Genomic DNA, 12,819 nt, shown 5'->3' with positions numbered 1-12,819 from the left:
GCAGAGGAAAGGGTCTGTATCTGCAGACAGCCTGACCTAGAATGAAGCAAAGCATTCCTAAGCTTACTCTTGTATGAAAAAGCAAAGGGCTATCCATAGGGGCTTTGAGGTGACAAAAAAATACACTAGCACCAGTTGTGAGCACCTTCCAATGTTCTGAAAAATCACTGATTTCTGCCAAACACTACAGCCTGACACTCAGCATCCAAGCATGGGAGATGATCACCCACAATCCCACATCCCGTAAGAGAAAGAGAGAGAGAGAGAGACAGAGAGAGAGAGAGAGAGAGAGAGAGAGAGAAACCATTGGCTCCATTGTGGTCATGTGACATTTGGCCTCACATACTATTCGTATTGCAAGACACTGCTCATTTACCAAGTTAAAATTTATTACAAAGGTTTGCTTGTCTTGCGGAACACTCATAGAACAAGTTACTTGCAATCCAAGGTTTTCCTGTTGCAAAGTAAGACAACTGGCAAGACTCCTTAGGTGCTCCCATGAATGAATTCCACTATTAGAAACCCTCCTTTTCTAGTGCTGGATCTCATGGGGACATTGAAACTCAGGGTAGCACTTTAAAATATTTCTCAATGCCTGGAGGTTGCTACCAGCTTTTAGTGTCCTAGGGACTTGCAGTGTGAGAGAAGCCTGACAAATAATGACAGAATGGCAGAAGCCCTACCAAAATGACAACAGCAATCTCGTTGAGAAACTCTCATCTATCTTTCCTTGCATTTATTATGTACTCAGCTTAAAAACATGGGAATCTCTCTTTGGGCTCTCACTTTGATCTCCCTGTTTGTAAATAAACAGACCCTTTAAATAACTTAAACATAAAACTTGCAAAGGGTCAAGCAGAGAATTCTTTGAAGGAGGTGAGAAATTCAGGACTCCTGGTGGGAGTACCTCCTCTATCATCTCCACTTTTACCCTGGAGTTGGTTTCTGTACTTTCGTTGGAAGAATATGTTTTATTTATTTAAAGTGGTAACGAATTTCTTTGTTTGAAATTATTCACTCTTTAGCTTAGTAAAAAGGGATATATTTCAAATGTTCACTTAAAAATAGTTTGAAACCCAGAGAACACTTTACCATGCAATATAATGGCACGATTGGTACTTAAATCTCTAAGAGCCAACCCAAATGTAGTTGCAAATGTGTGTTTCTGTTGAGAAAAATGGTAGAAGGCAACACTATGTCAACAATGGTGATTAAGTAACAAAGATTTCAAAAAAGAGCTTTGAAAAGAGAATTTCAAAGACATAGAGAAAAATAAAGAAGTAGGAGTAGGTAGATCTTTTCTGAATGCAAATTATGCAGGGGACATTTGGGCACTTTTATAGGCATTAAAGGTTGATGGCAAGAGTAATTTTTATCAATTTCATTTAAAATAATATTGTCCTTTTTGTATAAAATAAGTGTTTTATTAGTAATTACTATTTGCAATTTTTAACTGTAACTACTGTTTTGGATAAATATACTAATAACATGAAAAGAGGAGGACAGAAGAGACAAACGTTTTCACAAGAACTTGTCAAAGACTGAACAATGGAGGGTAATAAACTCTGGGCTGCATGTGCACCTGTGCACACGTGTGATTGTCTGCATGTATCTAAAAGTGAGAAAGAAAGTACCTGAGACACAAATGCTGGTCCAGTAAAGCTCTTAGGAAAAGGAGAAGGAAAAGGCACAACACATGCATAATTCCTCAGGTTAGAGACTCCGAGGTTAAAATGAGTTACCTTTGTTGAGTGGGATAATATTTGGGGACCACCAATAGGTGATGCCATCAATCCAAGACATTTTGGTGTGCTCCTAAATGCAGTGAAGGAATTTCAGGGAGTTGAAAACGTTTTAGTAAGTTGAATGTAAAAAAGAGGCTGTGAAATGTAACTAGCTCTTCCAGAGTTATTTGTCCATTACTGATCTATCTTTCCTTCCTTCCCTCCTTCTTTCCCTCCCTCCCCACCTTTCTCTATCTTACTTTCTCCTCTCTCTTTTCAAAGAAGAGTAGCAAAATCTTTGTCAAAATGATCCTAAATACTCTCTTAAGAAGAGATCTTAGCCAATAAAAGACAATATCAGCGTACTGTACAATTCTGTAATTAAATTAACCTACCTTGATAGATGGTCTTGATGGATAACTGAAAGAAACATTTTTAAATTCCACAGTTCCTTCTATGCATTCTGGTTTATATCCTGGTGTTGAAAAATTATCTATAGCAGGTTTCTTAGAAAAACAAAGAGAATGTTACAAATCTTCAAGGGACTAAGTTGACATTTTACATCCTAAAGACAATTTAATGATGGTTTACTTTTACAATGCTTTCTTTTCTGCTTCCAAACTACACTGAGTTAGACATAAAGGTTTCAATAAAACACAATGCCCTTGTAGAAGAGTTAAAACAATCTCTTTGCATATCTAATTATCCAACGTGGATTTTGCCCATCTTTTGTTTTAATGAAATGAATGTATGTGTTTTTTTTGTTTCTTTCTTGCAGTAATTGTAGTTATCTTTCAAAGCAATGTGAAGTCTTACCTTGTCAATAACCTGGAAAATATTAAAGGCAGCTCCCCTGGCTATAGTGAAGGTTTCAAAGCTAGGGGCTGCTGTTCCAATGCAGTAGCTACTATGGATTACACTAAAAAAAACCTATAGGAACAAGAAAATAATATTTAAGCTTCCTCAAATATATAAGAGACACAATAGAATAAAGTGTATATTTGGTTGACAGAGATATATTAGAGAAATTAGGTAGGAAAGAATGGAAGCTGCTGCCAAACATAAAGGAAACACAAGTTAATCCAATTTTACATGGCTTTTTCTTAATGTGGAACAACTTTTGATTGTCTCACAGTCTCATTATCACCTGCTGGGAAGCTTGAGCACAAAAATCTGTTTACTGAGGAAGGCTCACTGGTTGAGTGAGGAGGTAAGCTGCACTCCCTCCCTGCTGGTCAGTCAATTCCTTAAACTTTACAGAGAAGGATGGGATAGATTTCACTTACATAGAGACATTGTACTATTTCTGTCCAAACTTCTGAATTCTTATATTACTGGACATCTTTCAGTTTCAGACACATATATCTTGGCAAAAAATCAAATAAATAAAGTATCCCGTAAGCCAGGTGCTTTTTCCCTATTTTTACAAATGAGGAAGCTAAGGCTTAGTGAGTCATTGGCCTAAAGTCACATATAAATTGAGGAGTAAGGATGTGCCCCAAATTCCTCATGCTCAAATTTCATTTATATAAAAGTCTTAATTATGAAAGTCTCAAATCTAAAAGATGACTTTAGTTGACAGAAATCTACATAAAATGGGGAGGCCAAATGAGAACTGAAGTAAATAGACCAGATCAATTCAGTTCAGCAAGACAAACTGTCTTTAATCCTGAACTGAATTGTTTATTGTTGAAATTTGGGAGGATGACCGAATAAACTCAAATTCAATGCATAACCCTAAGAGTTAAAAAAAATCTAAATTGTGATGTTGGAGAGAGCTGTAGATGATAATTCTGTTTTTAACATTAGTATATGCTGAAAGGACACAGGAAGGTCAGGAGAGTTTTATCTACAGAATATTACCAGAGGAAGCCATTCAGCAAGGTGAACGTAGAGTCTTGTCTTACCTCAGCAAGCTTGAAAGGAGAAAGTCTCACGAGAGAATGGCCTTTTTGACTGCTGGATTAAGAAAACTCTATATCCCAGGGGAGAATTCAGTTATGATTCTTCTAAAAGTATGATGCTTTTAAAGATATGCTGGATGACTAAATCCTGCCAGTTCATAGATATAATTTAAAGATATACCCAGATAATTTGAAAGAAACAAGTATTTGTTTGTTAAAAACATTCATCTTTGAATATTCATAATTATTCAAAGACAGCTTTTGTCTAAACTCTAGATAAGAAGAGATTATATAGGCAAGTTACCTTTGTTCTTAAATAAGACTTACAGCAAGAACAGTTCCGATGGTATAACCAGGTTCTCCACTAAGAATTAAGGAGGTGCCATACCAAAAAGCAAGTCCATAGGTTCCATTCATAAAGAAGTACACTGCACCAAGAGAGAGTTTTGAAGCTATAGCCTTTCTTATGCCAACATCCTTTGCATCTTTTAGATTCTGTGTATACCTTAAAAAGACAAGACACAATGTAATAGACTTTGGGGAAAATAAAACCAAGAAAATATTATCATAATTAAAGGAACAGACCTTTGAATTTCTTTTTCCTGGGCTCCAAAGGCTACAACTGTTCGGATGGATGACAAGACTTCTTCTGCCACAGCCCCAGCTTTGGAATAGGCATTTAATTCCTTACTGGACAATGAGATCATTATCTGTAACAAACCATGACCACAGTTAACCAAAAGATGACCCTGAGGCAGTAACAATGTGCAGAGAACTTAATTCAGGTGGAATCTAGAATAGCAGAATTTTATCATTGAAAAAGTACTTAGTATCATTTAATCTAATTTTCTCAGTTTGCAAACGGGGAAAGCAATGGCCAGAGATATTAAATGACTTTTTAAAGTCTCACAGCAGTGAAAGAATTTAGTGTGACATAATCTTCAATCTAAATCTCTACTCTGTCTTCTACAAGCAGAGCTTCCCTGTTTTCTCTCTGTATTTTTAAAAATTTAGAATATGTGTACTTATGCTAACACAATTGGGAAAGATGATTTGGAGATGGGTTTTAGGGACATAGTCCTTTTCAGGTGTACTATGGAAACTGGTGAGCCTGATTTGACTTGATTTATTATCATGTAAAAAGCAAGTCTTCCAGAGGCTATGGGTCACAGTACCAGGCAGAAGAAGATAATCCTGCATATGTCTGGAGTGTGACCCCTGAAACCATTACTGCATAACACAGCCTACCTAGTAAGTGCTATATCTCCAGCACTTAAGAGGTGAGATTTCAGAGACAGAGAGGAAGGAGAATATCATTCTTATCGTTATTAGGCAGGTTTTAAAATTTTTCAAAATTTTAAAATCAGAATGTGCCTTTTTCTCTATTATACATTCCACTTACTACTCCTTTAATTAGTAACAGATTTCACTTAGTAATTAGCACAATGGTTCAATGAAATGGAATAGGAGGAAAATTGTCCACTGAGCTGTGAGTCTTAAACTATTGCCTACTCACATAACAAATCTATCCATTTTCAAAACACATTCCAAATAATTGGAGATGATTTTATGTAAGACATGCTTGGACAGTTGTTAAAGTCAGAAGGTAGCATAAACTGAATAATACTTATTTTCTGAATTCACTTAAAGATAATTATTCCTATGTCATTGGAGAGGAAGCAGCACCTAGCAATAAACACTGTACATAGTGAGTGTTTAATAAATGTTTGCCAAATTAAATTGAACCAAAGGAAGCTGGAAACCACCCACCCTGGCTTCTTTAGTCATTTGAATAACTTTGACCTTATTTGCTTCTTCCTTACAACCAGTTCATACAGTAGCAGAACTGTATTTCCCACTGTTGTTCCTTTGAAACTTCTTGTCCACTTTGCTTCCCTGAGCAATTTTAAGTTTAGGCTCTGATCTTAGTAACACATAGTAGGTAATCTTCCTACTGAGTGTGTCCTAATTTCAAATATGCAGGGGATGAAGATTTTGACAAGGGTTATAAGGTCAATCCTAAAAGTCATACTAAATAAAGATTTCTTGTCTAAACATTGAAGTCTATCAAGAAATCATTCAACTATAGAATATTTTTATTGCTGTAAATTCTTGTTTTATTGGATCTGTATATTGCCACCAAATAAACTCTGAATTTTATGGCTTTGATTTCAATAAAGAACAATTGGCTTTGCAAAATTAAAAACCCCATCTATCCCTAAGAATACACGGTGCCTCCAATCTAGGAGATGGATATATACATTGGTTGAATTGTCAGGCTTGATTTAGAGAAAGATATTAGGGACATATGTGTTGCTTTTGGACTTCACAAAGAGGATTGCTTTCAAATCCAGGCTATACATGATTAATATCTTGTGCTATGCTCACACCAGCACTAGAAACATAATTTAACATGAAAATGCATAATTTATTTTAATAATTGTATCAGATTTATATAGTACATAAAAGTAGACATTAAGCAGACATTTTCAATGTAATTCAAGTCTTATAAAAATATGAACTTGAAATGGCTGACATAAAAAAATGTTTACAGTTTTAGCAGTTTCTTATTCTGTTTTTTTTTTTTTTTAATTTTTTTTTTTCAACGTTTATTCATTTTCGGGACAGAGAGAGACAGAGCATGAACGAGGGAGGGGCAGAGAGAGAGGGAGACACAGAATCGGAAACAGGCTCCAGGCTCTGAGCCATCAGCCCAGAGCCTGACGCGGGGCTCGAACTCACGGACCGCGAGATCGTGACCTGGCTGAAGTCGGACGCTTAACCGACTGCGCCACCCAGGCGCCCCATCTTATTCTGTTTTAATGAAATGAATTGCACACATTTATCTGGACATTTAGAACACATAAGGCTCTTCCAAAATCCAATGTATAATGGCGTAATTCTTTATCCATGCTATCATTTGAAGTTGCGCTAGGCTACCAAATGAAGAGGAATGCTTTTGTTTTGTTTTGTTTTGTTTTGTTTTGTAAGTAGGCTCCACACCCCATGCATAGTCCAATGTGGGGCTTCAACTCATGACCCTGAGATCAAGACCTGAGCTGAGATCAAGAGTCAGACACTCAACCAATTGAGCCACCCAGGTGCCCCAAGAGGAATGTTTTTTAATGTTAGTAACCTCTTTAATGTTAGTAACTAACCTTATTGTAGCCAACTAACTTGAAGACAAAAGGGTGATTAATAGTGAACAAAATCAAAAGTATTTGTGATGCATAACATCCCTATTTTTAGACATAGGAACTGAATAGAAATGACTTTTTTGACAAACTTGATAAAAAACCTAGTTCATATTCTTGCTTCCAGTCAACACTGCATTAGCCATCTTGCCTACCCTAGAAAACATGGCTGCTGAAGCAATTATAAGAGGTGAGGTGGAGAGAGTCACCAGGGTGAATTTCCAGCCCTTGACCAAACCAATCGCCAGGCCAATAGAAAAAGTAGACATGTTTTGAAACAACAGAGCAATCTTGTCTCCAATACCATCATTGATTTTGTTGATGTCACTGAAACAAATAAATAAATGCATTTAAGTAATTGATATATCATATATGGAAACAAAGTTGATATACTACAAATCCATCCTCTTACTCAGTCATACGAGTGTTAAGTTCACCAGTGTCACAACCATCAAACCAGCTGATGTCCTGTGCCAAAATTGAATGGAAAAACTGTTTTCGAATTCTTTTGGTCTGTCGTGCTGCAGTCATAACCCAAAAGGAAATCTGCATGTAGCCAAAAACCAAGGCAGTAACTCCAATTCCAATATAATATAGGGTCAACCTGAAAAAAGATTATTGGAAACATTAGTGAGACTCAAGTGCAGTTTTTTCCCTTTGTTATCAACAACAACAACAAAAGAAATCTACCATAATATTTGATTGAGAGAATTTGTGCTTTAGCCTATAAAATAACTAAAAATAAACCTCCATAAGAAGAAATAAAATACACTGAATATAAAAATTTAGGTTTCCTTAGTCTAGAATATGTCTTTCTTACATTACTAGTAGAAATTAGTATTTTAAAACATTTGTTATTTATATCTTCTTTCAGTAGTTTTTAAAATTTTCATTTGAAAAGTTACATTGACATAATTAAGATAGCTGTATGTGGAACAGGTGGATAAAGAAATGAAAGTAGTCAAAAAACAGTGTACAAAATATTATATATATATATATATATATATATATATATATATATGCTATTAAATATAAAATTCAACTTCAGGAATTTACCATAAGGAAATATATAAAAAAGATTAATCTAGATGGATGGTCATGTTAGCATTAACAACAATAAAGGAAAGCTGAAAACAATCTAACAGTAGATCAGATAAATGCAGTCATTTAAAAAATGTATACTGGGTACCTTCTATCTGTGAGGTTTTAGAGATATAGTCATGAGCAAGATGATAAGGCCCTATTCATGAAAAATTTACATTCTGGTGGGAGGAGACAGACAATACATATAGAAAAATAATTTCAGGTGGTTCTATGAGGGAAATAAACAGGGTGATAAGTCACAGACTAACCAATGGGTAAAGGTGAGTCGGGAGAGCTGGTGCAAATAGAGTGGTTAAGAAAACATTTTTTGAGGAAGTGATATTAGAGCTGGGATACAAAAGGTAAAATGGAGGCACACATAAAAATAGCAAGAAGAGTGTATTCTAGGGAAAAGAAGAAGAATAAGGTCTGAGGCAGAAAAAAAGCTTAGCATGTTCCAGGAACAAAAGAACTCCAAAGTGGTGTGAAATGATTAGGCCAGAGAATTTAGCAAATATTGTAGGGTGACCATGGTGCATTGCACAGATTTTATTTTAAGAGAAGAAGTAGACCATTGGAAGATCTAAGCATGGGATGACCTTATCAGTTCAACTTTTAAAAAGATCAGCTGGCCCCTCTATGGAGAATGAATGGAAATGAAAGCAATGGAAGCAGGGAGTTTAGTTAGGAGGATATTGCAATGGCCAAAGTGAGAAGGATAGGGCCTTGGATAAAGATGCAGCTTAAGTATAAAGAAGTGGAAAGATTCTAGTTACATTTTTGAAATACAACAAACTGGAATTGCCAATGTATTGGATGCGAGGAATGTAGGAAGGGGAGAAATTAAGGATAACTACTTAGATTTTGATTTGAGCAACTGGGTGAAAGGTGTGCCATGTACAGCCATTGATGGCTGGGAATGGAACAGATCTGTAGGAGATATCAAGGGTTTTGATTTAGATATTTTAAGACTGAGATGCTTAGTAAACATCAAAGTGGAGATCAAGTAAGAAGCTGGAAATGAGAGTTAGGAGTACTTGGAACAGGGTCGAGGCTAGAGATGTAAATTTGAAAGGCATCAGCTTACAAGTGGTAATTAAAGGATTGACTGAGACCACCCACAGAGGGAGAGAGAGAGAGTGTGTGTGTGAGTGAGTTAAATGCAGATAAAAAAGATAAGAGGACCAAGGAATGAGCTCAGGTACTCTCCAAACATGGTAGTTTGGGGTGAAGAGAAAAAGCCTGCAAAGAAAGCTGAGGAGTGGCCAAGGAGGTAGGTGGAAAGCCACGAAAGTGAAGTACTAAGGAAAACAGAGAGAAACATTCAAATGATCCCCATTATTCCCAGATTCTGTGTTGGCAAATCTGTGTGCTCACTAAGGCTTATTTTTAACCCTGAAATGAATACTCAGATGTTTTCATTGTTACTCATGGACATGCATAGAGTGCCAAAAAATTTGAGTTGCTCAACAAAGATGATCCCAGCTGAAGTTGAACAAGGCAACACTCTGCCTGCTTGTTTTAGTTCTCACATTGTAAACAAGTGTCATTTTTTGTGGCATATGTAGTACCACGTTTTTCTAATTTTTGTATTTTTTCTTGATGATTTCACTATTTAAAATGACTCTTAAGCAGCATGCTGAAGGGCTATCTAGTGTTTCTAAGTGTAAGAAGGCTGTGGTGAGTCCTATGGAGAAAATATATGTGTTAGATAAGTGTTGTGTAGGCATGAGTTATAGTGCTATTGACTATCAGTTCAATGTTAATGAGTCAACAATATATATTAGATAAGATGTCTTTAAACGTTAATACGCACAAAATGAGGTTATGTGTTGACTGATGAAAATGTTGTGACCAGAGGCTCACAGGAACTTAATTAACCCTGTGTTTAACCTAGGAACAACAGTTTAATATTTCTAATTCAGTATTCGTGACTTTAATAAAACAAAAATATTGCAAATAAACAGAACTGGATGTTTTCTAATAAGAGAGGCTTTATAAGGACAGCATAAACCACAAGAGGTTTAATAAAAATCACCTTACTGAATTTTTTTTACTGTTGTGGGGAAAATGTTTATAATATTATAAGTAAAAATGGGTTGTAAAAACAAATGAGAAGAAGAAATGCAAGATCTGCACACTGGAAATTATAAAACATTGTTTGGAAAAATTAAAGATCTAAAAAAATTGAGAGGTAATCCATGTTCATGGATTAGAAGACTCAAAAATGTTTTCAAGATGACAATATCCCCAAACTGACGTATGCAATCCAACTGATCAATGCAATCCCTCTCAAAAATCCCAGTAGGCTATTTGGCAGAAATTGGCAAGATGATCCTAAAATGTATGTAGAAATGAAGAGAACTCAGAAGAGCCAAAATGATTTTTAAAAGGAACAAAGTTGGAGGACTTACATTTCCTGATTTTATTTATTTGTTTGTTTGTTTATTTATCCATTCATTCTCTAAAACTATACTAATCAAAACAGTGTGATACTAGCATAAGAACAAACATATCAATAAATGCAACAAAACTGACAGAACAGAAACCTTTACATTTGGACAGCTGATTTTTAGCAAAGGTGCCAAGGAAATTGAGAAAGGAGAATAGTTTTTCAAGGACTTAGCGCTTGGGACAAATGGATATAGTCACATGCAGAAAAGTTAGAATCTTACCTCATAACAGCCACAAAAATAAACTGAAAATGGACCATAGACCTAAGTATAAAAGCTAAAATATTCAAAGTCCTAGAAGAAAATGTAGGAGAATATCTTCAAGATCTTGGGGTAGGCAAAGAATTCTCAAATCCAAAGGCACAATCCATAAAAAGAAAAAACTTGATAAATTGTACCTCATCATCAAAACTTAAAAGTTTTGTGTTTCAAAAGAAACCTTTAATAAAATGAAAAGGCTAGCCATAAACTGGAAGAAAAAACTTGCCAATCATACATATGACAAAAAACTTGTATCCCAGAACTTATAAAATAGAACTCTCATAATTCAAGAATAAGAAAAGGCACAATTAAAAACAGTCTAAATATTTGAACATTTAACCAAAGAAAATATATGAATGCTTAAAATGTATTGAAAAAAACTCCTCATTATTAGTCACTAGAGAAATGCAAGTTAAAGCCACAATATGATACCACTTGACACCTATTACCAAGGCTATAATAAAAAAGACAAGACTATAAACAAATGTTGACAAGGATGTGGAGAAATTGGAATCCATATACATTGTTGGTGAAAAAGCAAAATGGTGTAGCCAGTTTGGAAAATGGTTTGGCAGTTTCTTTAAAAGATAAACATAAACTTACCATATGACCCAGCAATTCCACCTAGGGAACCACCCAAGAGAAATAAAAACATATATACACACAAAGATAACTATACTGATGTTAATAGAAGCATTATTTTTAAAATAGTAAAAAACCAGAAACAATCTAAGCGCCCATCAACTGGTAAACAGATAAAAAAAATGTGTACCCCTGAAATGGATTACTACTAAGCAATAAAAAGGAATAAACTACTAATACATGTTACAACATGGATGAAAGTCAAAAACACTATGCTGGCTCAGTGGGTTAAGCATTTGACTTTGGCTCAGGTGATGATCTCATGGCTTATGAGTTCGAGCCCTGCGTGGAGCTCTGTGCTCAGAGCCTGGAGCTTGCTTTAGATTCTCTGTCTCTGGCTCTCTCTGGCTGTCCCCTGTTTGTTCTCTGTCTCTCTCTCTCAAAAATAAATAAAAATTAAAAAAAATAAACAAAATGAAGTGTGTATTACAGATAAGTGCCCTGGAATGACTCAAGACTTTTTTTTTTTTTTTTTAATGACAGAGAATCCTGTGTCTCCATCTCCCTCTACCCCCCACCCCCTGCTTATGCATTGTCACCCTCCCTCTCTCACTCTCTCTCAAATATAAGTAAACATTAAAAAAAACCACTATGCTAATAAATAAAAGAAGCCAGGTGCCCTACATATTATGTTTCCATGCACATGCAATGTCCTAAATGTAAATCTTTAGACATAGAGAGCAGATAAGTGGTTGACTGGGGCTGGGTGTGGGAATGGGGACTGACTGTAAGGGAGGGATCTTTACAGAATGATGGAAGTGTTCTAAAAATAGATTGTCATGATGGTTGCACAACTCTGTCAGTTTACTAAAAATCATTGAAGTGTACAGTTAAAACTGGTGAGTTTTATGATAAGTAAATTATGCCTCAATAAAGCTATTAAAATCATATAAACAGTATAATTCTAATTATATTAAAATTATGTATGTGTACTCATACATGTAAAAAGATTATAATAATAAAAACAAAACTAATGTTTATTATCCATTAGTGGCAGGATTATAAGTGATTTAATTTTCTTTGTGCATTTTTTCTTTTCATGTTATGTACAATGAAAATATTAAGCATTTAATCAGAAAAGGTAATTAAAATAATTTTTACAGAAGCACTGATTCACTTTTTAATATTTTCCTTAAGAACAAAGAAAACAACACATTCAATTTATTGCAAATTGAAGATACTATAGTTATTACCTCTCATTTATCTAGTAATCAAACTTCCAAACTACCTGGGACCCAGAAGAAGAAGCTCCAGTAGTCCCAAAGTCCAGGTACTTTATTTTGCACCAGTAAATGAAACTACCTTCATGGTCTAAGTCTTCTGATTCAAAACCACATGCAAATTAAGGTTGATTTAATAGCTTCATTTATTGAGCATTTATTTTGTGTTAAATATTATGTCAGGCCCTTGACATATCTGAGTATCATTGAATCTTCAGGAAGTATTAATATTTCATTTTGCATATGAAGAAACTGAAGCTTACAGAAGCTCCCCAACAGGTTCCATAGTTAAAAAGTGGTTAAAAATCCATCACCTTAATCCTGAACCCATGATATGA

The 12,819-nt window shown here is 35.1% G+C and overlaps 1 protein-coding gene across 1 annotated transcript in view; it reads right to left on the bottom strand.

The window, feature by feature from the left end:
* Positions 1–12,819, bottom strand: part of ABCB5 (ATP binding cassette subfamily B member 5) — a 140,639-nt gene that overhangs the window by 92,169 nt on the left and 35,651 nt on the right. The window contains exons 6-11 of the mRNA XM_045495045.1: positions 7,235–7,426; positions 6,978–7,149; positions 4,214–4,338; positions 3,956–4,133; positions 2,541–2,654; positions 2,120–2,230 (exon numbers count right to left, since the gene is read on the bottom strand). Coding sequence (XP_045351001.1) covers positions 2,120–2,230; positions 2,541–2,654; positions 3,956–4,133; positions 4,214–4,338; positions 6,978–7,149; positions 7,235–7,426 — 892 coding nt within the window. The remainder of the gene's footprint in view (positions 1–2,119; positions 2,231–2,540; positions 2,655–3,955; positions 4,134–4,213; positions 4,339–6,977; positions 7,150–7,234; positions 7,427–12,819) is intronic.

The sequence above is a fragment of the Leopardus geoffroyi genome, chromosome A2 (assembly GCF_018350155.1).
Source record: "Leopardus geoffroyi isolate Oge1 chromosome A2, O.geoffroyi_Oge1_pat1.0, whole genome shotgun sequence".
Lineage (NCBI taxonomy): Eukaryota > Metazoa > Chordata > Mammalia > Carnivora > Felidae > Leopardus > Leopardus geoffroyi.
Note: the sequence above shows the minus strand (reverse complement) of the source record. Positions and strands in the feature narration are given on the sequence as shown.